This window comes from Euprymna scolopes, chromosome 22 (genome assembly GCF_053919585.1).
Source record: "Euprymna scolopes isolate OS-2025 chromosome 22, ASM5391958v1, whole genome shotgun sequence".
NCBI lineage: Eukaryota > Metazoa > Mollusca > Cephalopoda > Sepiida > Sepiolidae > Euprymna > Euprymna scolopes.
In genome coordinates this window covers 31,353,164-31,376,132 of record NC_136503.1, presented here as the reverse complement: position 1 = coordinate 31,376,132, position 22,969 = coordinate 31,353,164, and the positions used below count along the sequence as shown (strand labels likewise).

Sequence of the window (22,969 nt, the reverse complement as noted above, 5' to 3'; positions counted from 1 at the left end):
TCTGAAAATAATGTCCATCGAGTTTGGTATTCAAACTTTTCTAAAATTGATGAGAAAATAACCAAAATTTAGATAAGATTTTTTTAATTACTTTTTCACCTCAAATAAGGCACAGTGCCACTTTGATGTAGAGGGCTACTATCAAGGACATTAGTTGCAGTGATACTATGTAGGGGGTTGAGCAGCAAGATCTTTGTTTACATTAAAGATTAAGTAATATCTGAAACATAGCAATTATCGACTGACTGAAAAAAACAAGATATTTAAACTTGTGTATGGTTGTTAATAAACGTCCGAAAATTTGGGGATTTTTCTCAAGAGAGACGCTATTTTATTCCCTGCAACATATAAAAATGAAATTAGCTTTTGAAGACCTGCCAATTATTGGGTTTATTTTCACCTGCGCGCGTGTCGTATAAACGGATTATAATGTGTTTATATTCACTCGCGTAATTCGAAAAATGATGGAATGTTGGTTTTACCATAATCTGAAAGGAATTCAATATCCGGGTAAAAGTGTTGTTGGAGTTTAGCTTGCCATCGAATTCTGTAATGATTTCTTGTCTGATTTCCCTGACGATGTGACGTTCCCACTAAAATAAAGAAACAAAATATCATTAAGTAACAAGGTCAAAGTACGTATCAGTTATAAAGTTGAACATAGTAAAGATATTAGACCAATCCTTATACTTAATAAAAGTTCATTCATATGGACCAGCATTATACGACTTTTGAGGATGTCGCTTTCACTTGTTATCTACGTATCTTGAAACTACTTTGATGTGATTTTGTTTTGTTTTTTGTTTTTTTTTTGTTTTTTTTACATTTTCACCTCAAACAAGTAAAACGACCCTGATGTCTGACTCTGTCCCGTGGGGAAGCATTATAAATAGGTACTATCAGGGACCTAAGTTGCGGGGATACTATGTAAGGAGTTTAGCAGCAGGATGTCTGTTCACATTACACTTGAACTCCTGCATGTAAGTACAGTTGGAGTTGGAGAAGCAGAAAACCGGAAGAGAATTCCACTCTCTCGCAGTTCTCGGGAAGAAGCTATTAGAGTCGAAAGCTTTCTTACATCTAGGGATCTCGACTGTGTAGGGGTGGGACTTTGATGCTTGTCGGGAGTATTTTCGTCGAGGGAGTACAAGGGCTTGTAGTTCGTCAGAGCATCCACCATTAAAATACTTGTAGAACAGTCAGAGGGATGCAACATTTCGACGATGGGACAAGGGCTGAAGTTTATATGACAGTTCGGAACCTATTAGGTGGCGACTCTCTTTTGGGCCCTGTCTAGATACACCAGGTTTGGGCCTAGCAGATACACGAGGTCAAATGTGACAGCAGTACTCCATACATGGACGAATTGTGGCTTTGTAGAAGTACAGGATACTTTTAGGCGTAAGTAACTATCTAGCACGGTAGAGAGAGCAGCGTTGGCAATGATCTCAATGTTTCTATTCCAACTCATGTTTCCTGTGAACGTTGAGCTAAGGAGCTTGAATGAAGATATATAGTATCTCTGCAACTTACACTTTGTATGCGATCTACGCCTCATATAGCAATCAACACGGTGCAAGATCAGGGAAAAACTTTTCTTAATTGGTTGCAAAGAATGCGTGTTACTGAACCTGGAACACCAAACTCTTATCTCTAACCCGAAACCTAACGTTTAAAGAAGAGACCGTGCAACAATTTAACCAATTATTCAACAAGAAAAACACTGAAAGCTCAGTAAAATTCCGGGTGAATGGTAATCTTACACTAATTTAAACCAACTCAGCTACCCAGATAGTTTAGATCAGCAAAACTCACTACAGTACCCGAGGGTGGTGTGACAAATGTCCATAGTCTACTCCATGTTATATTGAATGACAAGTTCTCAACCCCAAGCTGAGGAGCTGTTGCTAAAAATGGCAAGATGCATCGAAAGAACTGATTAGAAAACCATCAAATAACACATTAGAGATGCCACATGGATTAATATATTTTTCTATTTGCTAAGCAGTGTACTAATGAGACAACTGAATGGGTCAAATCGGGTATTGAAGCACACGTTTTCACACGGAAGTACTGCAACAAGCCCTACTCTCCTCAATGGGTCACTTCATTACGCAAAGGCAGCATGGACTGCGTCGATTCGTCCGTCACAAGACAAATACAAATAGACGAAATTTTATAAAAGCTAGAAAGATTGTAAGAGTGAAATTGCCGCAACCAATAGAAGTCACACCAAAGAAACCAGGAAATGTATCGAATTGCAGAAAATAGAACCTTATGGTTTCTGGAAAATTTTTTAATAGTGTGATGACTAATGGGCAATCGCCCCAACAACCATGAGGTCGCTTGCATGGCAACCGAGAAAGCTGACCTGCTTTCCCGGCAATTCTCCTCTAACTTTGCATTAGACCTCTTAAACCACTCCCTCCCAAATTTCCCTTTGCGAACAGAAACCAGTTGCAGATCTAAAAATTACGCCTTCTTATATCAATGATATCATAAAAAAACTAGACTCATCCAAGGCATGTAAGCCTGATCCCATCACTACCATACTAATTAAGAAACGTTCTGATGGGCTGAACTCTATACGCTTCAAACTCTTCAGCAAATGCCTAGCCGAGTTTTGCTTCTCTGGTAACTGGAAATGGCCTCCGTTGTACCAGTATTCAAGAACTCTGGCGAAAAAAACTGACCTGCTCAATTATCGCCTCATCAGCCTCCTTTCCATCTTGCTAACATTTTTGAGTCTTCAATTAATTAAGTAATCAAGTCTGCCATATTGTAAATTCTAAGGTTTTTTCTGACCAGCTATGAATTTAGGAGAGATCGTTTCACTGAAGATATTTTAACAGCCATCTCTGAACGCATATACTGGATATGGCAGTGGAATAGAGCCATAGCCCTTGATATATCCAAAGTATTTAACAATGTCTGGCATGGAGGGTTTCTCGTAAAAATTAAATTATATAGTGTTTCTGGACGAATATTCAAAATATCAGATCCTTCCTAGACAAGAAAAAAATTCCAGGTTGTCTCTGATGGCCGTTCATCTAAATAACATGATATTAATGCATGATTCGATCCAGGATTCGATCTTTGGCCATTTATTACTCCTGATTTTCATAAACAACCTCCCTGATAAAATTGTGTCTGAGATGGGTATATTTGCTGATGACAGTACGCTCTATAATAGACATGAGTGAACAACGAATTTACACATAACCAAGGCAATGGCGGAAACCTATAAAAACAATTTCACTCTGTAGTAGAAAGGGGACGTAAATGGCTGGTAACATTAATCCTACTAAAACTAGGCGTAAAAAACTTCTCAACTAACAATTGCTATGACAAATAACACCATACCGAGGAACCCATCTGTCAAACTCATTGGCCTAACATTTACAAATAAGATTAATTGGAACAAATATATTAAGAACATTGCCATGGTTACTGCGAAGGTAGAATCTCTTTATTGTGCTATAAAAATACTCACATCAAAGAATATCCTATCTATATAATTATAAAACTCAAATGACATTGTAACGGGTGCTGTAACCACATTCCAGTTGCGCATGCGTACATAAATATAAACCCATAACAGCGTAAACAAATAAACACAAATCGCTATTTTTGCAGAATTTGACCTGCACGCTGAAATATTAACGTTATTATTTAGAAATTATTATTAAACATCGGAAGGGTGGGGATGTTTTGCAACTATTCTGTATTACAACTATGCTATCGCAATTTTCTTAGAAATAAATCAACTTTGACCCGTTGACAAACATAAGAACAATTTACAACGGCGATTTCCCCACCGCCTTCCTTTTTATTTTTAATTTATTCTCCATTTTTAATACACTTTTCTTAAAAACATTCATACATTTTTTCTGCATTACTAACAGCAATAAATACTCCCGAAAATATGTTTTTTTTTTAATTGCGTTACAAATAAATAATCAACGCGACAATAAAACGTATTTTTTTACTGTGTACGTTTTCAGCGTCTCAATTGTTTTTTTTGGGGGGGTCGCGTTTAAATTATCCAAATAAACAATTGTTAATACTTTCTGCTGTTTTTTACGTCATTCATTTCCGCATTGTTTTATCGACCTTGTTATTAACATATAAATAGAATATTTGACCCAATTGGTCATTAATGTTTGTTTAAAATATATGAAAAAAGTTACATTTTATTTTCATTTTCTATTTAAAAAGCCGTCCTTAACATGAGGAGAGTGTTTTTAACTATTCTATACTTTCAACTAACAATTTCATTTAAAAAAGATATATCAAAATTTGAATTTAACTTTAAGTATTATGGTATCTGTTCAGTGCACATTTACCTATAAGTATGGCAAACCACTTATAATTCAATGGCTGTAAGTTTGTTGGGTTTTTTTTTTCAAAAATAAACAATTATAAACAGAACGACTCCTAGAAATCTATCTATATTCTTTTTTTTTTTTTTTTCATTTTAATATACTTTCATAGAAATGTTTCTGTTATGTCACAAAAAAACTATTTTCTTTACGCCATGAGTGTTACGCTCATACGTTAATTCCATAGCTAACATAACGTACTGACCCAACGGGTCACGGGTATTCTCGTATCTTTATAAAATCACAATTTTCCCATGCATGGAGTATTGTTACTACATATAGACAAGTGCATCTACCATTAGTTTCTCACTCTTATACAGGGCAAAAAAAATGTCTCGAATCTAATAGTTCCCGCATTGTCGGTCAAGCTCCAATCTCTGTCCCATCACTGTGCCTGTTTTACAAGTACTTTAATGGATTAACTCATGCCACTTCTTCCCACTCAGCTTACATGCTACTGACTTATATGGTAATCAGCAAAATCCCACCTCTTCACTGTTGAGGCCCCTAGATGTTGGAAAGTCTTCTACTTTAATAATTTCTACCTTTGGATCCCTAGACTTTTAAATTCCCTCCCTGTTTTCTGCTTCTATTATTGTACCAACATGCAGACGTTTAAATGTAATGTGTACAGACATTATGCTATTCAACTCCCAACAGGGGACTGTTAGACATGACCCCTAATAGATGCCCCTTACTTTTCAAGTGGCAATATGCCTTGTTTAGCGTAAAAAAAATATATATTTAAAATATGTACAAATCATTAGCGTTCACAACCGAGCAATAACAACAATTAGATTTAAATACGAATGAAAAATAATGACAAACAGATCAACCGTATATTCAACAGAATGATTGTTATTTAACTAGCAGGACCTGTGGAAATTCCACAGTCGAATCTTCCCTATGTAATATATTGCTGCTGGGCATTCTGTTGACGTTCAGCGTGAACGGAGACCACGCGTAATGATTGTAGCCCTTTTGTTAAAACTGTAAATAATACGATGTAGTGTCCGAATATATCTGGTTATTACGATTTATCTCCAATATCCGTATAGGAATCTGTAATACATTTCCATTGTATGGACGCCCGGTGCAAACGGAAACTCCACGATATCAATATACAATCTTTAGACAGAACAGATACTACCCTTGGATCCTAGCAATAAGTACCGCCCAAAAGCTACATCATTTTTTTTTTAATATATTGCTTCTCCGGTGATCAGAAGATCCTATTTATTAAAAAGAACAGAAGATGATAACTACAAAGATTAAATTAGCGTTTCTATATAATAATTTAATGTTCATAGTATGTTACCGTCGTCTATCCTCCTTTTTAATAAATAAGATCTTCTGATCGAATAATTTATGATCTGGAAACCGTGACACACATATATACTACGTTAAAAGGAAATACGGTATTAATACATACATTATGATATACTAATTGGACCTGTGGAAATTCCACAGCGGACACTTTCATATGTAATATATTGATGTTGTCAGTCTGTGAATATTCGGCGAAAATGGAGACACCCTCATATTATTGTAGCTCTTTTGTTAAAACTGCAAAAGCATTTATCCAAGCCGGTCGTAAAATACGGTTAAATATGATATTTTAATTTATTCAGATTTCGTATATACTATTACAGAGTCAATTTTCTATCGATTCTTAAATATTAGAAATGATAACCGCTGGTTCGCAACATTCAGAAGGCTAAACAAAAAATAAATAAATAAAACACTTTAGCAGACGACAACTGGTCTACTTACATTTTCTTTGAAGATAAATCCGACAGTGGCTGTTGTTACTTGAAGGGAAAAGGCCAACGTGATGATGGCGATGTACTAGAAAGAAATCAGAGAAGTTTTTTTTATGATAAATCATTATTCTTTATACATGTTCACTGTGAAATATGGTTTTTATCGAGCGAATATGAACATTTAAAACAAAAGGGAAAAACAGGCATGATGAACATAATACGCCATGAAGTTTTAGATAAAAAAAGCAGATGTGTAAAGTTTTCTTTTAAATATAAATTAGATGCAAGTTGAATGCATTTTAATTTTTAATTTGATTGTGCAGTGTTACACACTGATAAAGCCTCTTCATGAATATTGAAATATTTTGTTTATCTTAATAGTCATTTTCCTAATATTGTCAGGAAAACTTGTAATAAATAATAATAATAATAATAATAATAATAATAATAATAGGAAAAAAGGGTTTCTGGAGGAAATATGATGCATTCCTCTGAATATCTCTGGTGCGTATGATGTTTTATATATATATATATATAATTATATATGTATGTATATATATGTATATATACATATATATGCATATGTATATTTATACATATATATACACATACATATATACATATATATTCATATATATATATATATATATATATATATATATATATATATATATATATATATAAAAACTTTCTTGAAGTTATATATTTGGATTTTACCGTCACTGAATTATTTATCTTCCACCAGACTATCCATTCACGTGTAATCACCTTTTTCTTCACCATATTCCCTCTGCTTCACTTTTTTGTTATTAAGTAAGATATTTGACTTACTTGTTGTTTCATCAAATACTTTTGCATGCAAAATCCGATCCTGCATTTTGCTAATTCCTACCCGCTGATGAGAAGGAAAGTATTTCTTCGAAACTCCGCGGATTAAGGACTATCCACTTATCAAGTGTTCCCTTTTCAGATTAAATATGTTTTTAACTCTTTTTCAAAGTGTTTTTAACATGTTTTATTAACTGTTTGCTCGTGTATATATATATATATATATATGTATATATATATATATATATATATATATATATATATATATATATACGAGCAAACAGTTAATAAAACATGTTAAAAACACTTTGAAATATTATTATATATATACATATAAATATATATATATAATACTTTTACCTGCAGAATCCGATCCCGCATTTTGCTAATTCCTGCCCTCTGATTAGAAGGAGAGTATTTCTTCGAAACTCCGCGGATTAAGGACTATCCACTTATCTTGTGCTTCCTTTTTAAAATTAAATATGTTTTTAACTCTTTTTCAAGATGTTTTTAACATGTTTTATTAATTATTTGTATATATGTATATATATATATATATATATATATATATATATATATATATATATATATATATTTATATATATATATATATGAGGTTGTAACAGAGAGCGGAGGAACATATAGCGGATGTATGTAAATGCCGAGCTGTGTTCGAAGTGACACCACGGTAAGGAAAAAATGAAAGACTATAAAAAGAACGTCCGCACAGACAGACAGTCACATTAAAGAGATGATCACGTTTTATTCGAGAAAGTACTTGGAAATAAAATTCCGTTTTTCAACAAAAAAAAGTAGTCGAATTATTCCTTGTTTTTGTTTCTTTTGCGATTCAGTCTACAACGTGTTGGGTCCCGAGTGTCTACACGTTAACACTTGTGTAAATATATGTAACGTTACGTATATTTCCAAGCAGTTTTTAATCATTTATATATGAAGAAACACGAATGAAGTTTAAACCTGCGAAAGGCGAGTAGGCGTTTTCGGAGCCGTTTCCTTTGATTTTTCTTTATTCGAAGCAGTTATTCTTTTTTTCTCACACTGTAATCATGTGTTATGGGGACTTGCTCATTCACTCATAATATACCCTTCTAACCAAAGGCCCAAGAGTTTGTTTATCTTAATATCCATGGGGAATTATCGGGACGCAACTCGAGGCTACAGACTACGTTAACAGTCGGAAACACCGACAACCTTTTTTGTATTCACTTTCTTGTACAATATATTCCTTCGGTCTAAACCTACTGTTAGCGTTTTTCTTTATGACCCTTTTTTAGGGTGACAACAACTTGCGACGAGGTTTCGAGAACTAATGAGAGAAAATCGAATGTTTAAATACCCCAGCTTTCTTTCAACAGCTGGCGATAAGGATCCGAGAACGCGCTTTGAAAATAGAATTTAAAATGCCTCAATGTTCCACAACAATTGACCACAAGATATTCGGGCTAACAATGTGATATTCAAAGGTAATACCTCAACAGTATCAAACTTGTGACGAAATATCTAAAGGAGCAGATAGTGTTAAAAAAAAACTAACAACAAATCGTTCAGAGAGTCAGTAGAAACAGGCGAATAAACGTTTTAAGTACCATTAAGCAGCTCTGAAAGTTGCGCTGAACTATTGTGATTTGCGAAAAGGAGAAAACGTACATCATTTAAGGTCCTACATTCATGCATAAAATACTCCTTAATCAAATAACAATGCATCATTGTGGATGATCCAAACTATGCACCTTACGAAGGAGTAGAGGCCATTGAGACGATATATGACGTTTCCGACATCGAACCACTCCAAGCAGCACCAGAACGCGGCCGATCGGGAAGAAAAAAAGAGGTTCATGGACGCTTCAACTATCGATTCAAAAAAGAATAAGTTACAGTACTATAGTCCTACGTATATGCCCAGTTGTATAATACGCTTAAACATGTTATTTTAATTTATGCAGATTGCATATGTATTATTATAGAATCAATCCTCTATTGAATATTATATATTATGAGAAATAATTTGCCCGGTTGACTAATTCGAAAAAAAACATTTTTTTTAATAATAATGATAATGTCGTTCATCAAATTCCGTCTGTATTCGTTTACAATATCACGTCAGCTGATATTTGGGCTTGAGAATCTTTAAAATAGTCTTAATTCTCTTGTAGTTAAAAAAGAAGAATTTTTACAAGGGAATATGGCGTATAATATGCCTCTGAAAAATTCTTTTCATCTATAAGAGAAAAAGACTATTTTAAAGATCGGATTTTTGGACTATTTTAAAGATCGGATTTTTGTTCGCTTTTAGATGCTTATCCTGTGAATTTATCTACAAAACATATCTAAGACCACTGCCAGAAATGTAAATTATCTTTGTGTGAAATTTACAAAAGACAAGCTCAACCGTTTCAGAACTTATGAGGAAAAAAATTACACCCACACAAAATGACTTTTATATAATAGTATATATATATATATATATATATATATATATATATATATATATATATGTATATATATATGTATATATACATATATATACATATATATATATACATATACACATATATATATATACATATATATACATAAATACATACACATATACATATACATATATACATATATACATATACACACATATATATACATATGATGATTCCAACGTCTTGTCAGACGAGTGCCACTCCCTCAGACATTTAAAATCCATGAGCCCAAATGCCTGAGGGAGTATCTATACACAGATGATGTTACAGAATCTTAGCTTTGTACGGCAGCTAAGTCTCTCTCTCTCGGTTCAAAATGTTGATATCCAGCAACAAGCAAGAGCAAGATAGCCAGCAACAAATTAAACTGCAGACCAGCTTAATGCGGGTAATGGTCTTCCGCTTTATGGTTTTTTAAATCAGAGATTTGCTTCTCCTAGAAAGGTTGCCTTCACCACGGCTTACGGGAGCCCTCTCCATCCCAATAAACATATACACACACAAATATACACGGTGCTAGTTGGCCGTTGACCCAGAAAAAGAGTTCATTCGTATACATATATGCATATACATATATATATATATACATATACATATAAATATATACAATTATATACATATACATATAAATATCTATACATATGCATATATATACATATATATGTATATATATATACATATACATATATATTATATATACATATACATATATATATACATATATATGTATATATACATATATATGTATATATATACATATATACATATATATATACATATATATATACATATATATGTATATATATACATATATATATACATATATATATACATATATATGTATATATATACATATATATATATATATATATATATACATATAATATACATATATATATATTATATATATACATATATATATATATATATATACATATATACATATATATACATATAAATATACATATATACATATATTATATACACATATATATATACACATATATACATATATATATACATATATACATAATATTATCATATATACAATATATATATATACATATATGTATATATACATATATATATATTATATAACATATATATACATATATACATACATATATATAAATATATACATATATATATATATACATATATACATACATATATATATATACATATATACATACATATATATATATATACATATATACATACATATATATATATATACATATATTACATACATATATATATATACATATATACATACATATATATACATATATACTACATATATATACATATATACATACACATATATATATGCATATATACATACATATATATATATATACATATATACATACACATATATATATGCATATATACATACATATATATATATACATACATATATATAATATATATGTATTGTATATATATATATATATATATATAAATGGATTCTTCCGTCGAATTTCGACGTATGATATTCAGGCAATTTAGTTTGTCCGAAATCCACACAGTTGATTTTGTTTATAGAGATAAAGCTTTTGTGTAGGCACACACTGCTAACCTCAGTCGGTGCAAATGATTGCCACATGACTGCGCAGAGATTAGGCCCCAGATCTTTATATAAGAGATTTTCTTACTAGATGAATGTCTTAATGAAGACTGAACGTGCGTCTCTCCCAATGATTTTGACGCCCACCCTCTCCCGATACACACTTGGAAAGTTCGTGTCCTGGCGCAATGCATACAGCGCCTGGTACTCCAAAATGGTCACCTATCTGATATTGGGCAAGCTCGTCATTATTTAACAGCGGTGATTTTAGAACCTGTGTGCTAACGTGATGATGCCGTATATATACAGTTGGTAGCAAAAGTATATGGTACACAGTTTTTTTTTGGGGGGGGGCGTATTTCTCAAGAAATACCAAGTTAATTTGAATGAAATTTACACTGAATCTTTGAACAGGTATTATTAATCTAAAAATAAAACGGAAAAGAAAATATACTTAATTAAAAAATATTTGTTAACAAAAAATCAAATTACCCATATGCACATATATTTAACACTGTCAAATCTCATTCTTAAGCAGTCATTTCATCTTGCTACAAGAACAAATTACCCGAAAGTACTTCCTTTAAATTCCTCGGCCTAACGTTTACAGGGAACATGAACTGGAATAGATACATTAAGAGAATTGACAAGGCTGCTGCGAAGAAGGTGGGCTTTCTCTTACGCCTGAAATTATCCTGTACCTCTATAAGGCCACCATTCGCCCATGTATGGAGTACTATTGTCACATTTGGGCTGGTGCATCTGCTACTTGTCTCTCACTTCTATACAGGGTTCAAAAATCAAAAAAGAGTCGCCAACCTGATAGGTCCTAAACTGTCATCTAGGGTTCAGCCTCTGTCCCATCGACGAAATGTTGTATCCCTCTGCCTGTTCTACAAGTACTTTAATGGTGAAAGCTCTGACGAACTACAAGCACTTGTACCCCCTCGACGTGAACAGCCCGACAAACCCGACAAGCAGCTAAATCTCACCTCTTCACAGTAGAGATCTCTAGGTGTAAGAAAGCCTTCTACTCCAAAAGTTTCTTCCCCAGAGCTGCTAAACTTTGGAACTCTTTCCCAACTGTACTGACATGCAGAAGTTCAAGTGTAATGTGAACAGACATCTTGCCACTCATCTTCATTCATAATACCCCTGCAACTTATGTCCCCGATAGTAGCCCCCCTACTTCAAAGTAAGTAGCACTGTGCCTTGTTTGGGGTGAAAATTTGAATTAATAAATATATATATTTCAACCAATAAGAAGGAACCACAGGGTTCCGGCTCCTTACAGGTCAGTTGGTAACAGTTCTCAGACACTACGCAGGTTGCCTCTTTCATTATTGCTTTGAAATAGTTAAAACAAAGGAATTGACAAGTGATGGCGCCAGGAAATCATAGCAAGGCATAAAGATGGTAAGGGATACAAGAAAAAAGCTTCAGAACTAAATGAGTACAGTTGAGGCAGTCGTGAGAAAGTTGAAAACAACGGATGGTAATACTAAAATCTTCTAAAAATGATCGGTCACGTAAATTAAATGATGTTATTGCTCGTTACATTGTTCGGAATGTGAAGAAAGAACCATTTCTTACTTATTCAGAAATTCAGAAGGATTTGCAGTAAGCAGGTATTGGAGTAAGCAAGGACACGATCAAGAGATTATTGAATCGTACGGGTCTGTATTAACGATCACTGAGAAAGATTCAATTGTTGAGTTCTAAACATGTGAAAGATCGTTTGAAATTTGTTTATAAATATCAATGTGAATCGGATAACTTCTGGAACGAAATTATTTGGTCAGATGAAAAAAAATTAGTTTTTCGGAAGAAACTTGCGCACTATGTATAGAGGAAAAGGGGAACATAATTTAAATAATCTAATACCATTCCCACCGTAAAATCTGGAGGTGGAAGTGTGATGATTTGGGGATGCTTTTCTACAAATAGAGTTGCAAGAATGGAAATCATAGAAGGGAAAATGAATACAGTAAAATACAGGAATATTTTCTCAACACATCTGTTCAAGAGTGCAGCAGATTTAAGATTGAGCCATGACTCTATCTTCCAGTAAAACAATGATCCCAAGCGCAAAGCTAAAATAACTATGAAATGGTTTAAGGATAATAAAATTAGTGTCTGTGAAAAACTTTGAAATTAAGGGTGCATGCAAGAGATCCCAATAACTTCAAGTATTTGAAGAAAGTTTGCGAAAAAAATGGCTGAAACTACCAGCAAGTGCTTGTAAGAAACTAGCAGGCAGTTATGGAAAGCGTTTGGAGGCTGTAAGGCAGAGCAGAGGATAAACAACTAAATATTAGTAAATGTGTTAAATATTTTTGCATATGTGTAATTTGATTTTTCGTTAATATGTGTCAACTAAGCATATCTTTATTTCCCTGTTTTTAGATAATATCTTTTCAAAGATTGAGTGTACATTTCATTCAAATTAACTTGAGATTTCTTGAGAAATGCAAAAAATAGCAACAATGTACCAAATACTTTTGCTACCCAATATATATATATATATATATATATATATATATATATATATATATATATATATATATATATACATCGTTACAAACCAGTAGATGAATTTAATTCACACAAAATTCATGTTTTACGCCTTACACTTGTTTCGTTGAAACCCATCAAACAACTCATCAAATACAAATGTGTTCCTCGAAAATGTCGGAAAGTTTTTTTTGTTTGTTTGTTTTTTTGTTTTTGTTTTTTTGTTTTTTGGAATGGAAAGCATTTGGTGAAAAAATTATATATATATATATATATATATATATATAGAGAGAGAGAGAGAGAGAGAGCGAGAGAGAGAGAAAGAGAGAGAGGGGCGAAAGAAAAGATACATAGAAAAATATGTACATGGTTATGAATGAAAACCGAAATAATATAGACGTAATTTATTTAATATTTGTAGTCGTAAAAGTGATTCTGTTATTCTTACAAAGCTTAAGAGGCAGTTGTTTTCGAGGCTGACTGCAGTAATGGCCAAGAAACCAAAGATTAAAGCCGCTCCGCCGCCGGCTACGAGAATATAAGCAGCCAATTGAACGATGCTCGGTTCTAATCGTTCGAGTTCGTCGATTTTTGTAAAGGAAATGAAAGTTTCTTCATCCAAGGCGATCCACAACCCAAGGCCAATTGCAACCGCACCTGCAAACTGGAAAACAATAAACACCAAATTAGTTTTATTCCAACAAAATCATGCGCCTAGCAGACGTAAATATTTGATAGTTTAACGTAATTCTATATATATGTGCACAATATAAAAAGTGTGTGTTTGTATGTTTCTTATACAGGACGTTCACAAAGTCTTTGTGGGCACCCTGTAGATTATGTAGCCAGACTTTATGGACAGACACCCTGTCTATTCTGCAATAATATAATAAACCTTGCAAAATATAACATAGGATCGCACGATACCTGAAGATGATATGCATTTGTTTTAATTTAATCTGATATCGCTAATGTGTCAAACGTGAAACACAGACTACATCACTTTCTTAGTCTTTAAACTATTTATTTATGCAAATACTCATTTTTTAAAAAAGCCTATTTGTTTATGTACATAGTTGTTTAAAAAATAGACTATTTATTTATGTAGATACTTATATAAAATATAGACTATTTATTCATGTGTATACTTATTTAAAAATAGACTATATATCTATCTATCTATAAAAGTGAAAGTGTCTGTCTGTGTGTGTATCTATGTGTATGTGTGTAATACGTAATAACTCTGTCAATTTTTAGTCTACACACTCGAAAATTGATATACAGGGTACTGAGATTTGGGAAAATCTGTGTCATCGGTTTTCGGCCAGAAATTTGGCGATTAAGGGGTCAAAGTTCAACGATTTAACATTTGATAACTCTACCAAACTCCTCCCATAATTTTGGGTCTAAACACTTGAAATTTTAGATATAGGTTCCTTGGACATAGATCTAACTTAATAACTTAATTTGAACCCAAAACAATAAATGTTAAGGGGTCATAATAGGGGTCAAAGTTAAAAAAATTGACAACATTTTTTTTTTTTTGCTCAACAGACATCTCCAAATACCCGGGCAACGCCGGGCACCTATGCTAGTATACATATATACTTATTTTAAAAAAGAATATTAATTTATGTACTCCTCATTTAAAAAATAGACTATTTATGTACATAATTTTTTTTTTTAATAGACTATTTATTTATGTACATACGTATTTAGAAATAGACTATTGGTTTATGTACATACTTTAAAAAATAGACTATTTATTTATGTACATACTTATTTTTAAAAAAAATAGACGATTTATTTATGCATATAATTTTTTTAAATAGACTAGTTATTTATATAATACTTATATAAAATAGACTATTTATTTATGCATATAATTTTTTAAAAAATAGAATATTTACACCGAACATCCAAGTAAATAGTCAGAGCTTGAAAGCAGTAGACCATTTTACCTACCTTGGCAGTACACTCTCTCGTACTGCCAACATCGACATCGAAATCACCAACCGCATTGCAAAGGCCAGCAGCTCCTTAGGCAGACTAAGGAAAACAGTCTGGGAACGAAGAGGAATTCAGCAGTACACAAAGGTCAGAGTGTACAAAGCAGTGGTCCTGACATCTCTTCTATATGGTTGTGAAACGTGGGTCCTCTACAGACGTCACGAAAAACAACTAAACCATTTCCATCTTCGATGTCTTCGGAACATCTTGAACATTCGCTGGCAAGACAAGATCCCAGACACTGATGTTCTCGAGAGATCCAAGCTCCCAAGCGTCATCACTACGATCCGCAAAGCGCAAACCCGCTGGGTAGGCCACGTGTACCGGATGACAGACTCACGCATACCAAAACAACTGCTCTATGGTGAACTCCGGTGCGGAATGAGAAGAGCTGGTGGACAGCGCAAACGGTTCAAAGAAACTCTGATGTCCTATATGAAAGAGTTCAACATTGACGTGAACTCATGGGAAAGCAGTGCTTCCAACAGGCCAACCTGGCGCCGTTTGGTACACGAGGGCTCTCTGCTCGCGGAGGCAAGACGAACTGAATCTGCAAAAGAGAAGCGCGCTGCGCGAAAAGCCCGAGATGCTGAAGTGGCCGTCTTCAGCCACTGGTGTCCAACATGTAGCAGGGGCTACCGCGCCCGGATTGGACATCAGCCACCTGCGGACACACAACTAGTTGTCTATGGTCATAATCGACTCCGATTGACGAACACACACACACACACACACACTTGTTTAAAAAAATGATTTGAGAATCATAAGTAGGATGAACCACTGGTGTAAATGTGGTATTATAGTGATTGACAATTCTAGCTACGAACATTTTTTGTAAAGTTACATGGATGATCATAGACCCACCTCCCCACTCTTTTGAATAATATCTTACTTTATTTTTCAATCATTGTAAATTTTCTTAAATAAATAATTTTTTTAAATTTTCAAAATGTAGTATCTGTCAGATCTATAGATAGAGCAATATCATCGTTGAGTCTGGCTTCGTGTCGAATATCCATAAAATGAAAATAAACCAAAAACTTTTACAGATATATTCTAAACCAACATTAATCAGAGTACTTGGATAAGTATGTTTCAGTTTGAACAAAAATGGTACAATAAATTTGTGGGGGGGGAGGTTACGTTTGTGCCTGACGTCAATCGAATGAAAATATTTAAGCACAGCAGATAAAGGGTACAATAAGATGATTTACTAATTTAAATATTTTTTATTCGTTTCTTTTCTTTACTAGATTCATTAAATAAAACTGAAACTTAACATCACCATCGCTGCGGTAGTGTTCCGGATTCTCCCGCCTTTCTGACACCATCTCCATCCTCCATCATACCAGGTAGGTCTATATAAGTGCGATTTGTGTTCTCTGTTCGTTATTTGATGTAGATTCTGCGGTCTCCTCCATTAAGCTATATCTCTGTTTTGGCACCAATAAAAGCTAATAGTTTTATCCTTAACAGCGCGGCCCTGTCGGTAGGGCATTAGAATACGCCGACTGCCCCCCTGCAGAGGGTAAAAGTCCCTCAATGGGGGTCCTGGATATGACCTTAAACTATATCCAGTGGTGAGGCCCCAGCTTGGGCTTTGGGGAGTGTGGAGCCACCCTTTAATTACCATTGCTCCCAGGTCCACTCTGACCCGGAGTGGTAGTATCTGTTAGGGTCCCAACTATGGGTTGAATAGAAACCGACGTGAAAACAACAAATATACTCTATTAAAAAAAATTTTCTTCAAAATCTTTGGATTCGGCATTAAATAACCCGAAAAGGGTTGATATGCCGTAAAACAAAAACAACCAACCAACCTTAACAGCGGTGTTCATCAAAACGCTTCAAAGAAGCCAAGTTTCATCTTAGGTTAGATTTCACTTTCAAGTCGTTTTAATTCTGTCCCATGCAGCACAGACTTTACTTAATCGTACCTTTAGTTCAGTCTCTGTGCAATTTAGCTTTGCAACTTTACTACCCAAGATAGGTGAAGTTGTCGACATTTTTAGACAAATTATAATTAAAGAAAAGATATTTTCATACTGGTCCTCCGGGATAACAGAAGCAATATTAAATCGAATTGATATTTTATAAATGAATTTACGAAAATAGGGCTAAACAATTTTTACAAGTAGTCATCTAAAATTTTATCTATTAAGAAAAATAATTTGGGCTGTAATTAACTAAAATCGGATACTAATTCCAAAATATATATAGTTGACAAGAGTAAAAGACAAGAAGTACTTAGATAAGTACATTATATATATATATAAGCTAAAAATGCATTTTTGCAAGGCATGAAAACTGTGAAAACATATTTTTATAATCTTTACAAATATAGGTGCAAGATTTAATTAGAAATTTATCAATTTTTAAAGTGCACGTCTATAAACTTTGCAAAAGAAAAAAAAACATGAAAATTTAATTTGAACTGAATCGAAAATTTTCCTTGGATTTAGTTCATGTTATGTACATTTCGTTGCACTTAAAAATGAAATTTATTATTTATCAATTAATGATATGGATATATAATTAAAGCTAATAAATTTTTGAAGTGGAACAATATGTACATACTATAAAATAAAGGCAAAGTAATTTTTAGATTTAATTGAAATTATTTCTTTGAGACGGTAGTAAAATAAAACAAAACTCAGGAGGTTCCAGAGCGCTACTAAAAGCACTAATTAAACGTAAAAATGCCTCCAGAGCACTAACAATCATCTAAACCCTCTATTTCTTTTATTAAATATTAAAATATGTCCTCAAATAACGTACGTACCTCGCCTATATCGTCTTTGGTCAGATATATTTAGGCCTCTTAAAATATGACGTCATGACGTTAAAATTTGAGACAGTGATATCGTGACAAACAAACATCGTGCCAAGCAGACACAGAGTTTTAGTATAATACAGTATAATACAGATTTTTTCACTCACTGTTACTCTATTTCTCCCCCTCCCTCTCTCTCTATATCTATCTATCTATCTATCTATCTATCTATCTATATATATATATATATATATATATATATATATATATATATATATATATGTATGTATTTCTCCTCCTACTGCCACGAAATTATATGTAAGGTCTTAAAGATAAACAAATCTTAAATTTTCAAAACAAAATGTTTTAAATAACTTTCTTCAATCGCAATTTCATTTAATTTTCTAAAATAAAGGTTTAGAATGAAATAAGGAACAGATTTTATATGGTATATAACGAGAAAGATCGGGATAAATTTTTAAATATCCAAAAACAAGAGAAATTTAAGAGCCTAGCAATAATGTACTCGCAAAGCGAAAATGTCTATTAGATTAGATAGACAAAAATAGTAGCCAATATTTTGTGTCCTGGCTCTTTCGCTTAAGGACAATATTACTGTCTCTGACTCCATATTTAAAGGCTGTGTTTTCAGATTATATCAAGGTAACCTTTTTACCAAGGTAACATTTTATAGGACCTAATCTTCACATAAACTGTAAGGTCATTTTATATTAATCTGTAAAAAAAGAATCTCCAAAGAAAGGGAAAACAAGGCACTTCTGCAAATAACAATTTAACTACACTTATTTATATGGCACACACAGTTGAGTGTAGGTTGTCAGAAGCTACGATAGTGAATTAAAAAGAATTAAAGTTAATAAATGCCAACTGTCAGACATTTTTTTGGAACAGTATATCTTTCAGTGAAGATAGCCATGCTCAGAGTGCCTAATTGACAGGTGTCAAGAAAGTGTCTGCGTTTTTTATTCGCGACTGCCTGTAAGCTCTCCGACGCTCTGCGAACCCATACATGTTTTCAAATGGAGTTCTAAAAGGACCGCCCTCGAAATAACTACGCCCAGAAGTCAGATTGACCATCGTGTAACCAAACAATCCCCCCTAGAGTTTGTATCCGCCAGAAGAAGCAAATGTCAATGTTTGTTTGTTTTTTATGGAAATAGCTTCAGACAAGGCATGAAGCCACTTAATATAAAGAGGCAAAAATTAGTACTACTTCAAGGTCAAAAACTTGCCAACGATAAATGTTAGATGGAGTTAGATTCTGACCCAGAAAAGAGACATTAGTCCCACTTCGTCAGAAACATCGCTCCTGTAATTTTTATTTGCTCTAATTGTGTTATTTTCATTTGCACTAATTGCGCAATTTGCTCTAATTTATTATTAAAAGTGCAAATAAAAATTGTGTTATTTTTATCTGTATAATTTTGTTATTTTTTATTGTATACTATTTAATAATGTCTTTTTTATATTTTATTTCAATAAATCGCTTTAAAATACATTAACTGAATAACAAAAAAAAAGCAAAGGTACTGTTTTGCCTCTTCACTGGTTCCGGTAGCGCCACACAGATTATTAGGGAAACTCTAGCTGACTATAACCGATAACATAATAATAAACTAGTTTTTAGCCTGTCAAAAATAGGCAAAAGTTATAGCCTGTTGCTTTATGCCAAAAAATAATTGCTGAATATAGTTAAATTTGTGCTTTTTTTATTAAATATTAATCCATATTAATTCATATTAAACCCTATTAATCCCTAATTTTAATCAAACGGTTAGTTCGCAGTACCTTATAACAAACGCGCATACAAAATTTCACTCAGATTGGTCCAGTTGTTTCCTAGAAAGGCGAACCGGACAGACAGACTGACTAGGAGAAATGTACTATGGATTATTATTACACTGGAACTGCAATTATTTTTAGTCTATTCTCTTTGTCGTCAGAGTTGCCCGAGGATTTATGAGTTAGGATTGGTGTTAGGGTGAGTTTTTTCTTGTTTGTTTGTTTGTTTGTTTTTCGGAGGTTACTCTTTATCTATCTGCAAACTGAATTGGAGTGCATTTTTATTTGTTGGTTAAAATAAATTTGGTGAATAAAACAAATGTAATCGATGCCTTGATGTTTTTTGAACTCCAAGCATTTATCGATCTCATCGCCAGTCCCAGTGATCAATAGGAGATCGATACCAATCATTTTCCTCACACACCATGATCTAATAATAGAAATAGTAGCTTTGATACAAAAATTAATTCAGTGATATTTAGTATATTTACTTAGTTTTGCGGTATATCAATCTTTTTGGATAATTTAATTTCGAAACCGAATATCTTTTGTTTTGTATTATGCATTTTTAGTTGAACATAAAACTTTTATCGTTTTTTTTTTGTATTATTTAGACTATTATTCTTATCTTGTTTTTTTTTGTTTGTTTTGTTTTATACAACGTTTCGGCCGATGTAACCTCCGACCCTCTTCAGGTGCATTCACACTGGATATTATTGGTTAATAGTAAAAAAAAAAATGTTTGGTTTATTTGCTTTCCCAATGAACACAGCCGTTAGAAATTTAAAACGTAAATCGCGCCAAGTCTTTTTTAAATTTTGTTATTAACTCCAGGTTCATTCCGGTTTTTTGATATGATGAATGTATATTTTTGAGATGAGGATTTATAATTATTTTTTGTATTATTTGAACTATTATTCTCTTCTTGGATAATTATCGCTTGAATGAAAGAAATGAAACGTAATTTATTAAAATGAATAAATGCGAAAGTGTTTTTATATATACATTTCTTACATATTACAATAAAAACAACTTACTGTTATTAAAATATAACACATTTTGTACTAATGGATTAATAATATAGATGAAACGTCTATATGCCGTTTTGAATGCCTGATTTAAATAACTGTTTTTTAAAAAACTGTCCATGACAAATTAATGCTTTGTGTAATTAATTTATAATTTTATTGACATATTTTCCTGTATATATGCAATAGTTTTATCCATATTAACACTAATTAAAGTGATTTAATAAAAATGATACATTATTAAATCCATTCTTTAAATATTTATTCAGAAATTTTCAAAGGAGATCATTTAAATTAAAGTAACATCGCTGGTTAGAAAAAAAAAAAATATATATATATATATATATATATATATATATATATATATATATATATATATATATATATAGCCTTACCACGATGAGGAGGTTTAAAAAGAGAATACAATTCTTCAACAAGTATCGCCCCGTGTCCTGCATTTTGTGAGTCCCCGTTGGTTGAAAACGTTCACGAGGAGGTAAAAATGAAAGGTTGTTTGATGGGGGACACTGTCAGCCGGAAATGGTGACAACTTCGTGACCAGGGAGCTTTTCTTTTCTGCGACAGATGAGTTTATACTGAAAACAAAAAAAAAAGACAATAGGTAGGTTAGTTAGTTGAAAAGCTATCTAAAATAGTCATAAAAACATGATCCTTGGTATTCGCGTCAACTATTGAAATGTCTTGGACGGCTGTTCTAAATTTTGGATATTTTACATGATAAAGAAACAAAATCAAAATCAAAAGTCAGTAAAAGAAAAAAAATTGGGGGCGATAATGAAAATACAGTTAATGTAATCAAACAAATAATGCAATACTTCTATACATCCGGTGGCGTACAGAGATGATGCGTGGAGCTCACTTCTTGAGCGTATGCTCAAAAGACTCAAGATGGGAAAAAGTGTAGCCATTTTTCTATCGACCTGCATAGTTTTAAACTTTTGAAATTGTTTTAAATCTTTCTATGTCATGGACTTTAAACTTTCCTCTATTTCTTCCCTTACTAGACACTTCGAAACAGGTATATATATATATATATATATATATATATATATATATATATATATATATATATATATATATATAAGAGGAGACTTATCGGGATAATACAAAGCTGAACAAATTGTTTTAGAGCTTATATAGAAGTCAATAAAGAGAGAAAATGAAGGTATAAAAACTATATATATATATATATATATATATATATATATATATATTCATTTATTTAATAAAGGTATGCATCAATTAGAGGCCTCAACTTTTCTGATGGGAACTCTTACTTACCCAACACTCTTAATTGATATGTACCCTTATTAAATAATATATATATATATATATATATATATATATATATATATATATATGTGAATGTTTCATTTAATCACATAAATTAATATACGAAAGTATAATTTATGCGTAAACTTTAAGTATTCAACAGTGCTCAATACATAGGTAGAGCGTGGATGAAACGCGGAATATTCTGTGGAGCTAAATTGCCATATATATTTTCATAACTTCCTACTATATATATATATATATATATATATATATATATATATATATATATATATATATATATTACATTTTTTCTAAATAAATAATAAATAATAATAAAAATAAATTTATATACTAGGAATATCTAATCTTCGGAGTGATATATCAATTGTGTTAGTAAACAGATGTGTTTTTTTTCTCGTGTGTTGGGATTGATAAAATTAATAATTATCCAGATTTTTCTTCATTTCGAACGTGGATTGAGATTCTCATTAAATGGTGATATGATTGTAA

The 22,969-nt window shown here is 32.3% G+C and overlaps 1 protein-coding gene across 1 annotated transcript in view; it reads right to left on the bottom strand.

Annotated features, from left to right (window-relative positions):
* The window catches only part of LOC145243947 (tetraspanin-18-like), a 132,937-nt gene that overhangs the window by 7,363 nt on the left and 102,605 nt on the right, over positions 1–22,969 (bottom strand). The window contains exons 2-5 of the mRNA XM_080107075.1: positions 21,559–21,759; positions 13,998–14,213; positions 6,156–6,230; positions 483–593 (exon numbers count right to left, since the gene is read on the bottom strand). Coding sequence (XP_079963201.1) covers positions 483–593; positions 6,156–6,230; positions 13,998–14,213; positions 21,559–21,621 — 465 coding nt within the window. The 5' untranslated portion in view covers positions 21,622–21,759. The remainder of the gene's footprint in view (positions 1–482; positions 594–6,155; positions 6,231–13,997; positions 14,214–21,558; positions 21,760–22,969) is intronic.